The sequence below is a fragment of the Podarcis pityusensis genome (genome assembly GCF_964106645.2).
Source record: "Podarcis pityusensis genome assembly, chromosome: 2".
Lineage (NCBI taxonomy): Eukaryota > Metazoa > Chordata > Lepidosauria > Squamata > Lacertidae > Podarcis > Podarcis pityusensis.
The window spans coordinates 76,816,830-76,836,259 of record NC_138029.1 but is presented as its reverse complement, the minus strand read 5'-3'; the positions used below and the strand labels follow the sequence as shown (position 1 = coordinate 76,836,259).

Sequence of the window (19,430 nt, the reverse complement as noted above, 5' to 3'; positions counted from 1 at the left end):
CTCATAAGTGAGCTGCTAGGAAAAGAGAAGGGGCTTGTCTGACTAGATGCTCTCAGAAGCACACCATACTGAAGCGATCTTATTCTTCCTGAAGCTTTATGATTGTGTTGGAGACACACAGTGTGCCTTGGAAAATCTATACATTTCTCCCCTGGCCACTTCATATAAGAAAGTCAGGCAGGAGTCTAGTTTTTCTGACTGACAGACAGCTCACTTTGCTGTCAAATTGACAGAAAATAGTTTTTCATTAAATTTATTTCCCTAACCTATGTACCTATCCATCTGATACAGGTTATTTAAATTACAGGCATCTCTACAGTGTAAACTATTTCCATAAATACCCCCCACTCCAGAATGTGGTGAGCAAATTCTTTCCACCCAAACTTGAATGGATTCCCTTGCATACACAAAGCCGCCTATACAGTGGTACCTCGGGTTACATATGCCTCAGGTTACAGACTCCGCTAACCCAGAAACAGTACCTCGGGTTAAGAACTTTGCTTCAGGATGAGAACAGAATTCATGCGGCGGCGGCAGCAGGAGGCCCCATTAGCTAAAGTGGTGCTTCAGGTTGAGAATAGTTTCAGGTTAAGAACAGACCTCCAGAACGAATTAAATACGTAACCAGAGGTACCACTGTATATTTAAAATGTGACCGACATCCTCTCCGGGGGTGGGGGGGAGGGAGGATAAGTCAATGGGAAGACATATGAAACTTCAGATTTTTCCATAGGGGAAGTTCTGCTTTGGACACAAGTCAAAATAAGTATCCTCAAAAGTTGCCGAGCTACATCAATTCTCTTACCAAAGTAGTACTCAAAGCAAATATTTGATGCACACCCTAATCTTAATAATTATCTTAATAATTATTGTGTTATATGTGGTTCAGGATTCGTTCCAGCACCAGAGGAAACTTTGTAATTCAAATATACATGGAAGACAACTTCAAGATTTGGAATTTAAAATGTTAGATTGCCTCCTGCTAGAATTAAACTCTTGTCCTGCATTTGAGCTACAAGAAACATAAAAATGTAATAATATAAAACTGTTCTTTGCTCAAGAGTGTTACTACGGTATCCCTGAAGACAAGTCTAATTCTCAATGTCAATTACATGTACAGTAAAGTCTTTTAAAAAGAGTTGTAGAACCTTGCATGTTTTAAGCATAGGTTGACATGTAGTGTTACAGTTCTGCCATTTACATTACAATCCTATACAAATCTACACAGAAGTAAACCTAGTTTGAGTTCAGCAGGACTTCACCTGGGGGTAAATGAATATAGGATTGCAGCCTAAAGCAGAAAAATAAAAAGTAAAGGTAAAGGTACCCCTGCCCGTACGGGCCAGTCTTGCCAGACTCGGGTTGTGCGCTCATCTCACTCTATAGGCCGGGAGCCAGCGCTGTCCGCAGACACTTCCGGGTCACGTGGCCAGCGTGACAAGCTGCATCTGGCGAGCCAGCGCAGCACACGGAACGCCATTTACCTTCCCGCTGGTAAGCGGTCCCTATTTATCTACTTGCACCCGGGGGTGCTTTCGAACTGCTAGGTTGGCAGGCGCTGGGACCGAACGACGGGAGCGCACCCCGCCGCGGGGATTCGAACCGCCGACCATGCGATCGGCAAGTCCTAGGCGCTGAGGTTTTACCCACAGCGCCACCCGTGTCCCGCAAAAAAAAAAAAGAAAAATAGCTCAGTACAAACTCACAAGTAAATATTGTGCTGCATACAATTACGCATTCTTTAGTTGAAAACAATGAAATAAAAAAACTCTTCAGTCCACATTCTCCAGCCTGAAAGCACATGCAACTGAATGTATTGATTGTGCACTCAAACCATTCTCATTATACATTTAAAACATTTTATTTCCTTATTGGGTAGAGAAAAATAATCAGTCATGGCTCAGACATGTCACATGGGTTGATATCCAATGGCCTCGTAGAAGTTTATCTTCTAGTATGCAACAAGATAAATATTTGCTCTCAGGTATTGATAAGCCTTCATTTTACAAATCAATACAGCAGATATTTTATTACATACAGTACTGAGATCAGTGTGATGTTAATAAATATCCCTGTTCACAATTACAGCTATAAATCATCATGAGAAAACAGTTTGTTACAGACACGAGACACAAACGAGTTTTGTGACATACCCTCTATCAAAAGAAATTCGACCCATTCTAAGTATACTTGACTCCTGGCATAAATATATTTTTGCTGGCATCCATTTATTACTAAATGTGTCATATAAAACTGGAGTACACAAGTCACCAAAAATTGGAATGTCTTTCTGCAATCTTAACCATTTCTACTCAAGAAAATGACTGAGTTCTGTAGGAGTTTACCCCCAGGTAGGTAGGTAGGATTAGGATTGCATCCTAAATACGAGATTAAAAAATCCGTAACTTTGAAGCAAGTACAAAACGGTAACAGTAAGGGTCCTGTGCTGTGAGGATAGTTTTCACCATTAGGGGGCGTCAAACTAGTCCTCAGAGTCTAATACCGTAGAGTAATTAGCAGGCACCCGTGTTTCTCAGTGCTATTTGCACAGTACAGTATCTAGCTTTGAGCCTTGAGACCTGCTCAGAATTGAGACACAAGTCTTGAGCTCAAGTCCCTGTGCCAAAGTTTTAAAAAGTCTAAACTGAATTCCCCATCTCCAAAGTATCCTGAAAGCTGCCACTTCTAAACCCCACCTAGACATTGTTTCTCAAACCAATGGCATGTGTTGCACCTATGCAGCTGTAAAAAGGTGATCTCAGGTTTGGTACAAGGCTGGATTTATTGCTTCTTGATTTTATTGTTTTGCCTTCCCCCTCCCCCCCCCGTAAACCGCTTCGAGGTCGTTTTTACAATCTAGCGGTATATGCATCTTACGAAACAGATAAAATAATAAATGAGCCCGTGGATTAAATGGTTATTAAACAGGCCAAAAACAGCATTAGAGCCTTTTTTATAACACACAATAACAGCAATAGCTAGCTTCCTGCAGGCGCTTACTTTTCACAGCACCAGATCCATTAGGCTGGGAGACGGGAAGTGGCAGCCGTTTCCCGCTCGAGGTCCTGCCATTCCCCACAGCGGCCGGCGTCGGGTTGCCGAATGACCACGGGCGACCCTGGCAGGCGCGTCTCCTCAGAAGTAAAGCCGCCTCCTCAGTGGCCTGGGCTGTGGCGGCAGGAGCTGGGAGGGCGAAGGCTTCCTCCTTCACCCGCGGGCAGAAGCGAAGCTCCTCCTCGGAAGAATGCCCAGCCTCCGTCCTCGGCGCAGAAACAGACCGGGCCGAACCCTTAGCTCCGCGGCGACTCCTCCCGGGGCGCGGAGAGGAGGACGAGGGCTCGCCCAGCCCTGCTCAGACGACGAAGAGAACACCCTCCCAGACCCGCATCCCGCCTCACCTGACGGACGGAGAGCAACGGCCGCGGCACCGACGCCCCCTTGGCCCCGCCCTCCCCCGAGGCTGACGGCGCAGCCAATCCACGGCGCCTGACGTCACGCGCTGCCGGTGACGCGGCGCGTGGGGTTCCTCCCCCGTCCCCAGGAAGCGCCGCGGAGCCTGCGAGCGACCCTCCCTCTCCTTCCCTCTGGCCGGCGCACCTGCTCCGCGGCGCGCTCAGTCCGCCATGGGGGGCTCTCTGGCCCCCAACAGCTCCTTCCTCGCCACGCCCAGGCCGGGCTCTCCGCAGGGCGGCGGCGCTGCTGGCGGGCCCGGCGCTGCTTCCTCTCCGTCCGGGGATGGGCCGGGCTATCGTGGCTGCGAGAACGGGGCCCTGATGGACAGCTTCGGCATCTTCCTGCAGGGGCTGCTCGGGGTCGTGGCCTTCAGCCTCCTCATGCGTGAGTCCCTGGCCGGCGCTCCTCCCCGCCCGCCTGCGCCCTTCTCCCCGGGGAGCCCCGGGGCCAGAGAGACAGAGAGACCCCCGCCTCCGCCGCCTTCCCTGCCTCGCAACCCGGCCCCTGGCAGCCTCTCCATCCTGCTTCCCTGGGGCGCCCCAGCCCCACGTCCGCGCCCCTCCCTCCTTCCCTTTCCTTGCTCTCCTTCTCTCTCTCTCTCTCTCTCTCTCTCTCTCCGGGACCGGCTCTCCTTTCTGTGCTGGTGTCTGAGCGGGTCTCTCTCGTGCTCAGCTGTGCTCTTCCCTCCCGCCCCCTACAACCCCCATTGCTCCTGGTCTCCCGCCTTCTCCTCCTTGGCTTCCCTCGAACAATGTGCACAGGAAAACCCACCGCCGCCTCTGTGGCTTTGTTCTGCCTCCAGCTGCATCCCCGACTTGGTAGCGGAGTCCCCTTCTGCCTCCCACTCCTTGCATCCTCAGATGTGTTTTCAACACTGATTCAACTCCGTATTAGAATATGAAGTACTGTAATAAAGATTTGCCTCGGAGCATGGGCGCTTACTGGTGTCCAGGTAGATAGATGGGTGTGGGTTTCTTTAAATGCACTTCACTAAGTTGCCAAAATCGCACTGCTCAAGGGCCCTTTTAACTTCCTCTGTATCAGCTGTATGACTCCTCCTGACAAGTTTGCTTAATCCCCGGTTCACTGACCCTCCAAAATGGAGTTATGTCTTGCCAAGATTTGCCTTCCCATGATGTGACCCCATGCCCACTGTACTGACATTATGGTCGTCATTCTTTATGTTTGTCACATTTGTAGATGAATGCTGTTCAAGCTTTCTTTACTAAGTGCTTTTGTCACCTTTTGGAGTAAATTACTTCTGATACTATGTTTTATTTGAGGCTGCATGTTCACTTTCTTTTCATGTTCAGCTTCCTGCCTATCAAGCATGAGTTTGGGGAGCATGTCGCTCTAACTTTAGCTGCTTAAAATCCATGGGAAAGTATGTTTAAAAAATGAAAGCTCTAGTGTGTTCTAGCGCTTATTCTGCAAGAATAAATATAGCAACTTGTCTTATGAATTGGCTTTCTGGTTGCAATAGCTGTCTGCCTTCTGCAGCTGCTGTGTGCAGGAAACATGTTAATTTGTTTTGAGATTGCAAATGCTGTGAATCTCACAGAGTGGCTCATGTTTACCAACTAGATCATGGTGTTTTTTTAATGGCTTATGCACTATTGCCTGTGTTTAGCTCTTCAGAGAAGAGTTGCACCCTCCGACGTCAATCAGGTTCCCTTTGTCCTGTGTGTAGCCTGGTGAAAAAAGGTTCAGAACTTGCATGCTATTTTGTCATATTTTGGTTGGCTTAATAAAGGTGGTGTTCTGTTGCAGATTTTGGAACCCTCCCATATTTGATTCTCAATATGTGTATTCTTTATGCCATTGACAGTCATTTTCTCTATTCAAGTGCTACTCTTATTATCACTCTGATCTGTCTTGCAAAGTGTTGTGCTAATCCTTTGCACAGTGTTGCATAGAGACCCATGAGCTGGCTGTTCACCATTGGAAGAAGCATTATGTAAACTTTTTCTCTGTTTAGCAAAGTAGGTTTACAAATTTTCTGGCACTCATCTGTAGCCCAAACATATATTTGGTGACCTCTTGGTGTGTGTGGTTTTGCCATACATTTGGATATTGGATGCCCCTTTTATGATCCACCTTATGTCAGACTAATGCTCGACTGCAGGTCCCAACTCTCCAGTTGAAGACCAGAGTGTCTAAAGACTTCAAACCTTTCCCAGGTCTGCTGTTTGGGATCCTCAAGTGTGGCTGCATAAGGACCTTACAGATGAGCTGAGATTTAACATGTATAAGAAATGGAAGAAAGGGGAAATCACAAAAGAATTTACACAAGTAGTAAATAGTTGCAGGGAGGAGGTCATTCTGAGCCAAAGCTCAGACTGAACTCAGACATGCAAGCGGGGTTAAAAATAAATTTAAAGGTTTCTTCTGCTGTGTTTGAAGCAAGAGGAAGAACAAGCCGGTAGTAGGTCCCTTGCTTGGAGAAGATGGAGAAATGCTGTTGAGTGACAGAGAGAAGTGGGAACTGCTCAACACTTACTTTGCCTTTGTCTTCACCCAAAAGGAAAGCAGTGCCCAACCTGATGATAACAGAGTAAACTATGCAAGGAGGGAGCTGCAGCCCAAGATAGGAAAAGAGGTGGTAATGGAACACCTAGCTACTTTCAATGAATTCAAATATCCAGGGCCTGATGAGCTACACCCAAGGGTACTAAAGGAGTTTGCAGGTGTAATATCAGAGCTATAGATTTTTTTTCAAGTAGTTTTTATAAGGGATATTGATTAATTTTATAGATTCAGATTGATATGCTAGGAAATAAGATACAGTATTTAGTCTATTGGGCTGTGGATTTTTCAAGCTTATTCCTTTTCTTTTTCCATGCCTGTGGAGCAGCAGAACACTGAAATCAATACTATTCGTACTGGAGGATCTTAATAATTATAGGAGGTTTTAAAGGTCATTTACGTGTGAAATTCTCCAAACTGCACCTCCAAAGTGGTCCCCTTTCCCCAATATCTCCATCCTTTATAGGCAGTGTGATCTTACCTCAGAGGTAGCTTTGGATATGACTAACAATTGTAGTCCACCCAACATGGAAGTGACCACGAAATATACTAACTGTACTTGTTTATCATTTCTGAAGCTATTTTTTGTTGCTTAGGAAAGCCTGAGTAGTTGGTTTTACTGTTAGGATGGGTCCCATCAACCAACAATTTGGGACTTCTTTCAGTTTCAAAGAGAAAAGTGACAAAATGAGGAAACAAGTTGGATAATTTGATTGAGGTAAGCGTGGTTGTTTTTGTCCCTAGCAAAAACTTACAGGAAATTAGTTTTGTCTTTGAATCTCAGATTCATCACTTGGAGCACTAGTCTAAAAACTTCTTATTGGAGTAACTGCTAGACTCTTAAGTTTTTCTTGGGGCCCTATATGATAATACGGTTTAGTGTGTCAAAAGCCAATTAATCACAGTATCATTTAACAGTCTCACTTAAAAGTACCTGCACAATACAGTTGTGAAGTCCCCTGCTGTGGAACCATGCTTGATCCTATTAGATGGAGAGGCATCTCCAGGAGTCTTTTATGGTGTAGAAAGGGCAAGAATTAAATTTATCTTTTGTCTCCCAACTACAAAGTACTGTTGTATTTAAATAGCAAAGTGGGGGGAAATACAATAATAGAAGTGGGGGAAATTTATTTCTGCCTCTAGCTGCTTTTCAGTTGCAAGGTAGCTGCTGATAAATTCTGAAACAAATCTAGCAGATTGCTGGAAATACCTTTCAGCTTTTTCTGAAATGGGATCAGCAGTGTTGATGCTTCTTGCCACAATTACATAAATCAGACAGAATCTCTTTAGGGTTTGAACTTAATGCTTAAAGGGCTGTTTAGTCTATCATGAGCAGATTTTTAGAAATCATCTAAGAATATTGAACTCGAACTCTTAATCAGCTGCTTGTAACAGATTAAAATGTTCTTTGTAGCGCATTGTGTGCATATCTTTAAAAGTGTGGAGTACTTTTTTATTATTACTCATTTCAGAGTTAGAGAGGCCCCCATTCTTCCTTACCTGGAGAGATGGGGGAGAAGGGGACTTATTCCTGATGCAACACTGATTTCAGAAACAGAAGAGAATGGGAGAGGCCTCTTCCTGATTCTGCACTGAACCTAGATGCTTAGAAAGCAGTGAGGCTTCTTGCACATCCCTCTTTTTGGTTGTGCAAGAGAAGGCCTCTCCTCTCCCCAGAGGGGAGGGGTTGTGAGCGGGAGCAGCTTCCTGCTGGGGCAGGGAGGCAAACTCAGCTCCCTGCTCCTGATTGCTTCTGCTGCCGTGGCCAAGCCTTCCAGCTGACCAATAGGGCCGGCTGGTGGGCGGGGCTAGCCGCATTTAAACAACCGCAGCAGCTCTCAGCTCCCAGTCTGTTCCTGCTTTCTTTGGATCTCCCGCCCTCCTTCCCTCTTAGGTCAGCTTCTTTTGCATATTGACCTTGCTATGGACTTCGGTTGGTTGCCCAAGGGGCCTGGTAGGACTTTTTTATCCATTTGGCAAATTGGCACCAGCCTCTTAGTTTTTTCGCCTACCTTGTAGCAATTCGTCACAACTTTCTGGTATTGGCGGTTAGGCATTGGAATATGTGTGCTGTGTTGGAGGATTGGGTATGGGCCATCATCTACCCCTCCTCTTTGGGGTATTCCATTAAAGGAATCCGGCAGTTGTGGATCCTGTCTGATGCCCTGCTGGTGGCTAGGGCCATGGCACGAGGCCTGGTGACGTCATGGGGGAGCTTCCACTTGTATTTGCATCAACAAGCTCCTCCCATTGGTTGTTAACCCTGATAACCCTCCACTCCCGGCTGTGCGGAGTGGAGTCTTGTATTGCTGTTTCATCCAATGCCTAAGCTAATACTACTCACATGCTGTAACCAACAAAAGTTGTGGCCTAATTTTGCCCATTAACCTAAAATATTGTGTCTTTGTGTCGTATTATACTCCTTTGCGGGTGGCGTGTCCTCGACTCAAAACAGGAGCTTATCCCACACAGCTGGGCTGGGAAGAGATCCTGTCTCTCTCACTGGAGGGGATAGGAGAACAAAAATCTGCCTGGTTACCGAGATCACCCTAGATCTGGTGACTCTTTCTGTGCCTAAAGCTAGAAATGTTTTAAAGCACTTCATAGTAATTATGTCAAAGTGGGAAAATAAAATCCAGTAACTAGTATTTATGGCCTCAAATTTGTTGCTTTTTGCTTGTGTTGACCTTACCATTCCTACTGTCTTCTAGATGTTTCAAAACCATAGCAAATCCTGGAAACCTTTGAATTGTCCTTCCTCGGTCTGGTACCCAATCTGGAGAAGTTTTGGACTCTACATCTTATTGGCTCTAGCCGACATGGCCAAAGATCAAGAATGATGGGAATTGTAGTTCAAACATGGGGGGAGAGAACACCAGAGGAAGGCTGCTTTAAACACATCTACATCGTTGACATTACCAGTAAAAGTTGATTCACATGTTTTATATTTATATTTAGGGCTGACTGTAAGAGCTATGCTAGATCAGTCCAAGAGATCCTGCATCATGTTTTTCACAGTGGTAAGCCAAGGGCTTATAAGCAGAATTTCAAGGCAAAAAACTTCCTCCATTTCTTGTCCATCAGCTTCTATTGTTCAGAGGCTTACTCCCTTTTGGCACAGAACTGTGTTGTAGCTATCACTGTTTAATAGCATTGATGGTCAAATATGCATAGGGGGGATCTGATTACCATAAAACCATTTGCCATCACTGTAGTCTATGACAGTCATTTTTCATAAGTTGACTATGTGTTGTGAGGAATAATTCCCTTAGGGTTTTTTTTTTCTGAATTTAGGCGCCAGTCACTTCATTGGGGGACCAGGGTTCTAAAAGAAAGAGAAAAATCCTTCTGCATACCCTTCTTTATATTATAAGACCTGTCTCCCTTCACTCTGAAGTAATTTTTCTAAACTAAAAAGGTGATGGTGTACCCATTTTAGGAAGCTGCAACCCATTTGTGCCTCATTTTTTAAAAAACAAGTTTTATTAAGGTTTTTTATGTTACATAGCAAATAGATAAACAAGGAGCAGCACATCTCTTGTCTCCGCTTTCAATTGTGCTTCGTTTTTTAAAGACTCAGTCCTTAGGGTGTGCCAGAGGAGTGTGGTTAAATAAATCATATCAGTTTAAGAAATAAAATGCAGCATAAGAGGACCATAAAGCAACAGTGATATTTAAAAATATATCAAAGGCACAGTGGGATATGTTTTTGCTGCCTTCCTAAATTTCAAGAGGGGGGGCAACCTCTTTTGGGAAGGCGTTTCTCACAATCTGGCTGCTCTGCTGAGAAGTCTTGCTCTCTTGTCCCTGCCAAGCACACCTCCCAAGGTGGTGAAACACAGAGCAAGACCTTAGATGTTGACAGTGGAGCATGAGCAGGTTGGTGCAAGGAGGGAGGGCGGTCATTTAGATCATCTGCTCCCAAGCCATTTAGGGCTTAATGAGTAATAAAAAGCTTTGCCTTGTTCAAATTATAGAAAACATATGCCAATTAAAGAAATGGCTTAAGTGCATGATAGTGAAAAGTGTAATCTCCTGGCTGATCCTTGTTACTGTTCTGGAGACTCCCCCACCCCCCCGCATTTCCAGGACTTTATGCTATCAGTTTCCTGCTAGATGTATTGCAAGCTGGTGTCTCTTTAAACAGCTTTCTGCAATTTTCTTGGATTCTTTTCTCCAAATGAAGCAGCATTAGAGAGCTGGAATAGACTCAATGTTTGTTCTCTCCAGGGGGGAAAAAGAGAATCTTTTCCAACTTGCAGATTATATTTTCTAATTCCTTTTCAGTTGACAGCCTACAGTTTGCCAGTTGGCAAATCTCAACTTCAATTTCCTCTTACTACTTTGAAGAATTCTGGTGCTCTGTATGCAAACAGCATTTTTTAGTGTCTGCCAGTGAATTGATACCGTGCTTCAAAATTAGCCATTTTAAAAATCCATTGTGAAAATACTGTCTGGTCACTACCAGTATTTTGCAGGAAGAATCCAACTGCATACTGTAGGTTTCGGTTTGCGCAGTTAAAGTGGATTAAAGCGCTCTGGCACAACAAATCCACGTTGTTGTTGTTGTTGTTTGTCTAAAATAGAGACTTTTGCAGTTAGGAAAGTAACAAGGACATGTGCTGAATGTTGGGATACTGCCAGGGAGACAAAGGCCATCATGCCCCCAAGCCGTCTCCGTTGCGATCCATCGATCTCCCGTAGACACGCAGTATCATTCAATTAGTGACATGAGCTCCAGAAATAGCTTGCCACATTCCAGAGCTGGGGCACGCTCTATCAGCAGAATTCGCACAGCGAAAGATGCACGCAGGAGAGCATTATTTACAACTTTATTCAGCGTTGGTCAGAACAAAGAAAACATGACTGCCTGCGTTGATGTCTCAGGCACAGAGAGAGAAATGAAAGCAATAGACAAAACATAAACCTCCTATGAACAGGAAATACGCAGACTCTGTGACTCACAAAGCCTGCTCCCTTTTAAAGTGGAACGGAAATATCCTCCCCCTTTCCGTGTAACCTGTAGTACCTGTGGTTCAACCCAATTGCAACCTTTGTACATAAACCTTAAGTTGTTCTCTGTTAACAACCTTAGACAACAGATCAGCAGTTTGTTTTGCCCCTCCTCCTTGACAAACACACACGGATCAGCTTTGCCCTGGTGAAAACCTAGAGAAAGCAATGTCTCAGTGAGTTTTGTGTTCCAACACCTGGCACTCTGCTTGAGACCATATAAGGATTTCCGAAGTTTGCAGACCATTCCCTTCTGTATTTGCATTCCATCAGGTGGAAGCATAAACAGCTCCTCCCCCAAAACCCCGTACAAAAAAGCTGTATTAATGTCATGATGGGAAACATGCAGTTTCTCCTCTGCAGCAATCTTGAGCATCAGCCGAATGCTCTCATACTTGACGGTGGGTGAGTAGGTCTCGTGGTAATCCTGTCCTGGTACCTGTGAAAAACCTCTGGCAACCAATCTGGCTTTGTGTCTGACAACCTTGCCATTCTGGTCTGTCTTGGCCTTGAAGACCCATTTGCTGCCAACCAGTCTCATTCCTGGGACTACCGGTACCAGTTCCCAAGTTTGGTTCCTATTCAAGGAATCAACTTCAGCCTTCATGGCATTTAGCCAAGGCTCAGCACCTTCTCTGAGCTACTAAGAACAGCAGTTGCTGTCTTAGCAAACTCATCAGCAAATCTCTTTGGAGATCTGCCTTTGGTGGCCCTTTCAGACCTGCGTACTAGATGCAAGTCTTCTAGACTCATCTCCTCCTTTTTAGGAGAAAAGTGGCCAATGGTGAACAGTGGTTCTTCCAGTTCATTGTCAGACGCATCAGATGGTCTGACTGAGGCCTTTGCGCTCTTGTAGTCTGCTGTGTCATCACTGTCGCTGACACCAGCAGCAGCGCCGCCCACTGAGCTGGAATCCGAACTCTGATCATCATCCTCATCCTCAGCTTCCTCTTCTACCTCAACATCATCTGCTTTTTTCACACCACCTTCATCTTCCTCTGGGTAACTCTGGAAAATTCCCACATTTTCCCCCCACTTAGGATTGTACACAACACTCTTTGTGAACTTAATGGACTTAGAGTCAGTCATCCATACCCTGTATGAACCTTTTTCGTACCCCATGAACAAACCATGTGCCCCACGCTTCCCAAGCTTGCTCTGTGGGGTGTGTACCCACGTCAGAACCAAAGATTCTCATGTGCTTGACATAAGGTTTCTTACCAAACATCTTCTCATAGGGAGTACAACCAATAGGTGATGACAGTCTCCTGTTATAGGAATAAACAAACGTTGACAAAGCCTCCCCCCAATACTTCTCAGGGAGTTTGGCATCATGCAACAAGGTTTTTAGGCCTTGAAGCAAAGTCTGATTTGCTCGCTCAGCAAGCCCATTCATCCATGGCAATCTAGGCGTTGACAAGTCAGTCAGGAAAGCTTCAAACTGCTGAGAAGTGAATTCCCCGCCCCGATCAGTAAAGAGACAGCCGATACATTTACTGCGAACATTCTCCAACCAAGCACAGAATGCCTTGAACCTAGGAAACACTTGCGATTTGTGCTCGAGCATAAACACATGAATGTACCTGGAAAAAGAATCAATTAGAACCATGAAGTACCTTGCTTCACCCAAAGAGGGCGCAAGTGGACCAACCAGGTCTGCGTGGACTAGCTGGTAGGGTTTGGAAGCCTGCCTGCTAGACTCCTTGCCTTTTGGAACAACCTTCACCTTGTTCTCTGCACAAGATACACATTTCATGTGATACTTACAGGGCTTGATATTCAAACCCTGAACCAACTCAGGCATCTTGGCCAGTGCCTGCCAAGACATGTGAGCAAACCTTCTGTGTGCCTCGTGAATGCATCCTGCATGAAGAACTTTGTTAGTTTGTGCAACACAACAAGAATCAACATTTGACACAGCAGCACCATTGTCATCATAAATTATACAGAACCATCTACAAACTTTGCATGCAAAATGTCCTCTTTGCCTTTCCTGATGACACAGACGCTCCTCTTGAAGAAAATCTCAAAGCCACGCCCAGTCAGCTGTGGGACACTGAGCAAATTGCAGCACCTGGAACATAAAGTACATCTTTGATGGTTGTGTGCAGACTTGCCAGTTTTACAGTCCCTTCTTCTGCGATTCACAACGTCTTTCCATCAGCCTGGTGGATCTCTCCGTCTTGAGGTGTGAAGGAGATAAACAGATGCTTATCTTTTGCCAGATGGCGGGTGCATCCCGAATCAACAATAAATCTGGCTTTGGCCTTTGGAGCAGCTTTTACAGCAAGCAAAACCTTGTTTTCCACAGGCTTGGGCTTCTGCTGCTTGCCCCCCTGCTCCTGGCCATCAAACTTGCCTTTGGCCTTTGGTGAAGCATTGCCAGCAAACGAAACCTTGTTTTCCACTGGCGTGGGCTCTTCACCCCCCCTTCTGCTTCGGGCCATCTGCTGGCTTCTGTCTCTGTTTACTTCTGGCCTTCCAGCCTCTGCAAAGACGATGACCTTGGCTCTCATGGGAATCAGAGCTCTCAGCTGCCGACTCCTTGGCTCCCCCTGGAGGCTGGAATGCTGCCTGGGATGACATCACAGTCAGCTCCCCCTGCAGCTTGCAGCCGGTGCCCTCGGCATCCCTGCAAACATTTTCATTCTGGGAAACAGCCAGGACCTCCGATGCAGTCAAACTCTGGGCTGGGATGACCGGCAGATGGGCTACCTTCAAAGCATTCCACATCTGACGTGCAGTCGTCTTGCCAGCTAGCATAGCAATTTCCTCCAGAGAGACGGACAAGACAATTATGTCTATGGCCCGTGAATCTTGGGCCCTCCATCCATCTGTCAGAGGAACTGGAGGGGCTTCACACACAGTATTCCACACTCCAAACTGTCGTAGCAAGCTCTCACAGCAACTTGCCCAAGTCTCATAATTGTGCCGATTTAACTTTGGGCACTCAGTGCCTTCAGAGGCTTGGAAAAACTCCATTCCAGGCTTTTACTTGAGCCGTGAGCCTTTATGCCTTCAAAACTTCTTATCTCGGCAGCTCATAAATCACGAAGCCTCTGGCGCGGTTCCCAGGCCAATTAAGCCAGCCGGACATCAAAGACACTCTGCCGCGGCATCAGAAAAGCCTTGACTTTTCCACATACCTCAACGCAGTCTTTTGCAGTCTTACTCTCCTATAAGTGCCGTGAATCTGGGCCCATAACCTGTTGTTGGGATACTGCCAGGGAGACAAAGGCCATCATGCCCCCAAGCCGTCTCCGTTGCGATCCATCGATCTCCCGTAGACACGCAGTATCGTTCAATTAGCGACACGAGCTCCAGAAATAGCTTGCCACATTCCAGAGCTGGGGCACGCTCTATCAGCAGAATTCGCACAGCGAAAGATGCACGCAGGAGAGCATTATTTACAACTTTATTCAGCGTTGGTCAGAACAAAGAAAACATGACTGCCTGCGTTGATGTCTCAGGCACAGAGAGAGAAACGAAAGCAATAGACAAAACATAAACTTCCTGTGAACAGGAAATACACAGACTCTGTGACTCACAAAGCCTGCTCCCTTTTAAGGTGGAACGGAAATATCCTAACACTGAAAAGAGTTGGATAACAATCATATGCCCTCCCTGCTAACAAACCTGAAAGAATCCTCATTGTCGTGTAACCTTCCTGCAGACAAATCTGAATATACTCTCAATAAAGTCTGGGCTCACATAACCTCTCTGTGCAAGTTGTGTGCAAACAAATCAGGATGAATAATCAATAAACAGATAAATTGGAGGGGGCCTAAGTGTTGCACATGATGTAGCATTTTAAATTTAATCACTTCCTAGGCAGATTTATCACAGTCAGAATCCAAAAGGCCGTTTGCACTGCCTCTGTGTGTCTTTTTTTCAGCCCCCCCCCCCCTTCCAGTGCATCCTTTGGCAACCTGTCCCCAAAGTCGGAAGACCTTCTAGATCCTTCTGTAAGATGTAAGCAGCTGCTGGTAGCAGATCTGCATTCATCCAGCAGGGCTTCCCCTTCCTCTTCTCCTCATGAGGCCTTCATGCTCCCCGCCCCCCCCCCGCTGCCGCCGCTGCCCAGAGCTGCTCTGGAGGGTCCTCCAACCACCCAGAACAGATGCTTGGGGCAAGTGATGGGATGGGCTTCAGAGGGAGGCAAGAAAAGGAAGCCCCATGCCACCTTAAAGGCTAACAGATTTGTTGTGGCACAGACTTCTTGAACATTAGATCCAACTTCATCAGATCATGAAGTTCCTTACGTTTTCTTTTTTCAATAATTGAACCCCCGAGAGCTCTGAAAGGTAGCACTACCTTAAATTGTCTCTAAAACAGTCATATAAAGCCAACGAACCAGATAAAACATTACAGCTATGACTTCAGCACCTCAGTTAATATTCTACCACCCGCTTTTCCTCTATCCTCATTGCAGAATGTCTGCTTAATAACATGTTCATGCTGGTTCTTCCACCATAGAAATTTGACCCATATTTTATTATGGCATCTTAATAAATGCTGCCACAAAAATGGTTGTTTCATAAGGGCGTGCAACTTGTTGTTTTCCTTTATGGCCTGCTGCCCTCCATGTGATGATGGACCCTAATTCCCATCAGCTCCAGGCAAGCTAGCCAATAATCAAGGATGCTAGGAGTTGTAGTCGAAACAACTTCTGGAAGTCACCACTTTGGTTGCCCCTGGTATACAGCTTCCATACCCACCTTTGGCCTGTTACAAGAGGCAAAGTATAATTATGCAGTGGGATGTGTTGCCTTTGTTTCTGTGTAACCTTGCATTCTGTCAAGCTGTTGTGCAATTCCTTGCATGTTGGCTTTTCATCATTGTTTACTGGCGCTTTCCGCTTTTAATTGCAGTATTTATCTCCATATATAGCTCAAGGAAACCATTCACCCCTGCAATTCTCTCTTTTTTGTTTTAAAGAGCTAGCTGCACAAATTCCTCATCCTTTCCTTAATTCCCTTCTGTTGTAAGGAGCATGAGGACTCTGAATTACCTAGATTACCTTTTTTAACTGTAAAAGTTAATACTGTAGCATGAGTTATAGTTGCCTAATTGTAGCTTGTATTTTGGTAAGCTAACGTAAACTGACAGTATTTCTAAGCTGGTGGAAAATAGCATTAAGGCAAATCTTTCTTCTCCCTAGGCTTTCACTTGCAAAGCAAGTTGAGTTCACTGCTCTCATTTTCATGCTACTATTTCAAGCTATAACCATAATGGTCGCATGTCCCCAATAAAACGAACAAACCACTTCAAGCAATAAGTACACTGCCTTTGTTTTAGCTTTTATTGTGACCTTTCCATTTCTCTCTTGGCAAATGGCCTTAAATTGTTCAGTCGTTTTAAATTACCTAAGTATTTCCTTGTTTGTTTTTTTAACAAGAATGACTTAGTTCAGCAATTTTGCACTGCCCTAAATGAGCTGTGCAACTCTGGATTTGAAGGCTATCATATTTACTGGGTTGCTTGAGTCAAGTCGTTAATGTAAAGGGGAGGGCAGAAGAAAGGGGTGCATGTTACCAGACGGTAAAATATATAGTGGAGAAGTACCAACGAAACCTTGGAACTGAACGTAGATGCCAATCTATGAAGAGTGTTCAGAGAGGTCGATTGCAGTTTGCTCTTGAATATAGTGGTCTAGATTTAATAAGATGTGAGTATGAAATCTACCCTACTATTCATGAGCAACTTTGCATGCAGATTCAGCTGAACGGGGTGGAGGACTTTAGTTGGTACAGCTTTGCCAGTCCACTGATTATCTTCAATTCTCTTTTCAGTGAAACGCTTCAGAGAACCAAAGCATGAAAGGCGTCCTTGGAGAATTTGGTAAGTGTTTTGTATTGTTCCTAGAGTGCCTTACCTTTCCTAGATGTTCAGCTCATGGACCTTGGGCGATACATTACAAAGGACGGGCAGTTGCAACCTGACTACTGTGCATCAGATTACGATTCTGTGTCCTTTTTAAAGAAGATTGTAGTTGCGTTACAGGGTCTTCCTGTGCCAGGCAAACCTGGGGCAAATAATATCAAACTGCAGGAGCAGCAGGTCATTTTGAAATTTAAATCAATTTAAATTTAAAACCTGTTTGCTAGAGCAAAGTACATAATCAATCTGCATTTCCCTCGACTTCCCCTCCCCTCCTTTCTGTGGTTCCTTAGTGTATATCTTTTTGTTACTGTATATCCAGCTCAAGCCTATTCACTGATTTCCCCTTTGTATTCCCTTTCCCTTATTTCTTAGTGCACGTATTTATTCTGCTAATGTTTTAAGTTGTTTACATCTTCAGATAGTCAATAAATTTTCCCCAATCTGTTTTTAAAAAGTCTCTCTTCTTGGTTTCTTATTCTTCCAGTAAATTCCACCATTTCTGCATACTCCCATCAGTTTTAATTGCCCGTGACATCTTTCTCATACTGCAGACAAATCTTCTGAGTTTGAAAGTCAGTGCCCTTAGCAGGATTTATTTAGCATTGGCTGTTTCTTCCTGTCTCTCCCAGATTAGGAACTGGCTGCCTATTGACATCAGATTGCTCCGTGTACACTTTTCAGTGCCTGCTAGAAACATTTTTGCTCGGGCCGTCCTACCCAGGCAGGCAAGAGTTGGCAGGTGTTTTGATCTGTTTTTAGCTTACAGTCGATTTTAATTATATTTTTATTTGTCTTAAATAATGTGTTTTAAACTTGACCCTTTATTGACAGTTTTTCAATTTTTTTCATTTTTGCAAATCACTTAGGGAGGTTCGATTTACCGTCAAGTAAATTAGCCACATAAACTACCAGTGCAGGGGTCAAGGTGTGTGGAAACAGAAGTGCAGAGAACTGTTGTCCAGTATCGGTAGCCAATCCAGAGAGGTATGGGATGGGTGCTGGCCTGCAGAGACTTAAGTGACAAGGGAAGTTCAGCTGGCAGGAATGGAGGGAAAGGTGGAGTGTATGGGAATGAGGCTTACTGGCAGAGAAGAGAAGAGCTGGCAGCTGGCGGCTTGAGGCAGTGGTGGTGCTCATGAGGGGTTTGGAGAAAACAAGACATGGAAAGGAGGCAAATTGGGGCTGGCTAAGCCCATCAGCTCCATAATTTTGAGTGAACCCGGGCATCTGTTAGATAGGAAATTTCGCTCTCCAGCTTATTTAAGTTTGACACACGGGTCTAGAAAACAGAGGAATATATTGGAATGTCTAATAAAAAATGAAACTTGCCTGCTAATGACCCTTATGAATGAAGAGCACTTGCACTTCATTCCCTCTCACCCAGTCAAGTTATACTTGTGAATTTGCTAGCCTGGACTTTGCCAGGCATGCAGGAAATTAAAAAAGTGATGGGGCTTCTCATGGTTGAGGCAAAATGCAGCCCCCCAGGACTCTTTCCGGCCCTCACTGGCTCTGCTCTATACTCTCCAGAGCCTTCCCCTGTTGGAATATGTAACTGTTTCACTTTGATGGAGGATAGAAGGGGGGAATTTCTAGAGAAACCTGTGACTTTTTGTGTTGCTGGGACGTAGTTCTCAAACCTGCCAGTCTTCACTTTTGCCACTACCCCACCTTATTAGCATGCCGCCCCCTGGAAGGTTCCCCATGAAGAAATGCATTATTTGGGCTGAAATGGGTCTCTCGTCTCCTGGATAAAAAGTTCAAAACTGCTACTGCACCCTTGGTATCTTTCTAAGAACTTGCAGTTTTAGATGAGGAGATCTGTATGGTCTGTGTTTCATGTGATGATCACTTTTTAAACTTCCTGTAGGTTTTTGGATACCTCCAAACAAGCCATAGGGATGTTGTTCATCCACTTTGCCAATGTGTATTTATCAGACCTTACTGAAGAGGACCCTTGTTCACTGTAAGTAGTGTGTGTGTGCGCGCGCGTGCGCACAATGCTTTATAGAACCACTCTGCGTGCTGTTTTAGAATAATAGCCAACAAGGTTTAGAAATATTGGTCCAACAAAGTTTAAATTTAGATCCCTGCCCCACAAACTAAGTTAGAAATCAATGAAGTAGGATCCTGCTTGGTCGGGCCAGCAAGTCAGATGCTTCATAAACATCCTTGTAGTGCAGAACAGCATCCAGCTACTTCTTTCCTGCAATGCACAAGTCCCTTCAAATGATAAACCCTAACTCTGAAACGCTAATATTCCTCCAGATGGAGCAGTTCTGTCAGAAAAGCTGGGAAATAGAGATAATCAGTCACAGCTTGATTGTTTTCCAGGACAATAGTGACCTCTGGTGGGCTCTAGTATAATAATAGCTCAAATTTATGCATCCAGGTTGATCAATCCAAATGTCTTATTCCATCTAGCCTCTCATTCCACAGTAATGTATTCATGTAGTGTGTGTTTTTTTATTAAAAAAAATCCACTTCAAACAGAACTTCTATTGACTTTTTGCTTGCGCTTTTGCATTTGAGCATCTACATGCACATAGATTTTT

General features: G+C 44.9%; 1 protein-coding gene and 1 long non-coding RNA gene across 4 annotated transcripts in view; one reads left to right on the top strand and one right to left on the bottom strand.

The window, feature by feature from the left end:
* Positions 1-3,446, bottom strand: part of LOC308470791 — a 40,648-nt gene extending 37,202 nt beyond the window's left edge. For both annotated transcript variants that reach the window (XR_013982643.1, XR_013982644.1), the window contains exon 1: positions 3,001-3,446. This is a non-coding gene — a long non-coding RNA (uncharacterized lncRNA). The remainder of the gene's footprint in view (positions 1-3,000) is intronic.
* An 82-nt stretch (positions 3,447-3,528) lies between these two features.
* LOC308471407 (store-operated calcium entry regulator STIMATE-like) overlaps positions 3,529-19,430 on the top strand; it is a 31,443-nt gene continuing 15,541 nt past the window's right edge. Inside the window, exons 1-3 of one of the 2 annotated variants that reach the window (XM_080995398.1) lie at positions 3,529-3,837; positions 16,785-16,833; positions 18,746-18,841. In XM_080995398.1, coding sequence (XP_080851524.1) covers positions 3,624-3,837; positions 16,785-16,833; positions 18,746-18,841 — 359 coding nt within the window. In that variant the 5' untranslated portion in view covers positions 3,529-3,623. The remainder of the gene's footprint in view (positions 3,838-16,784; positions 16,834-18,745; positions 18,842-19,430) is intronic. The other variant, XM_080995397.1, reaches the window with a different exon arrangement.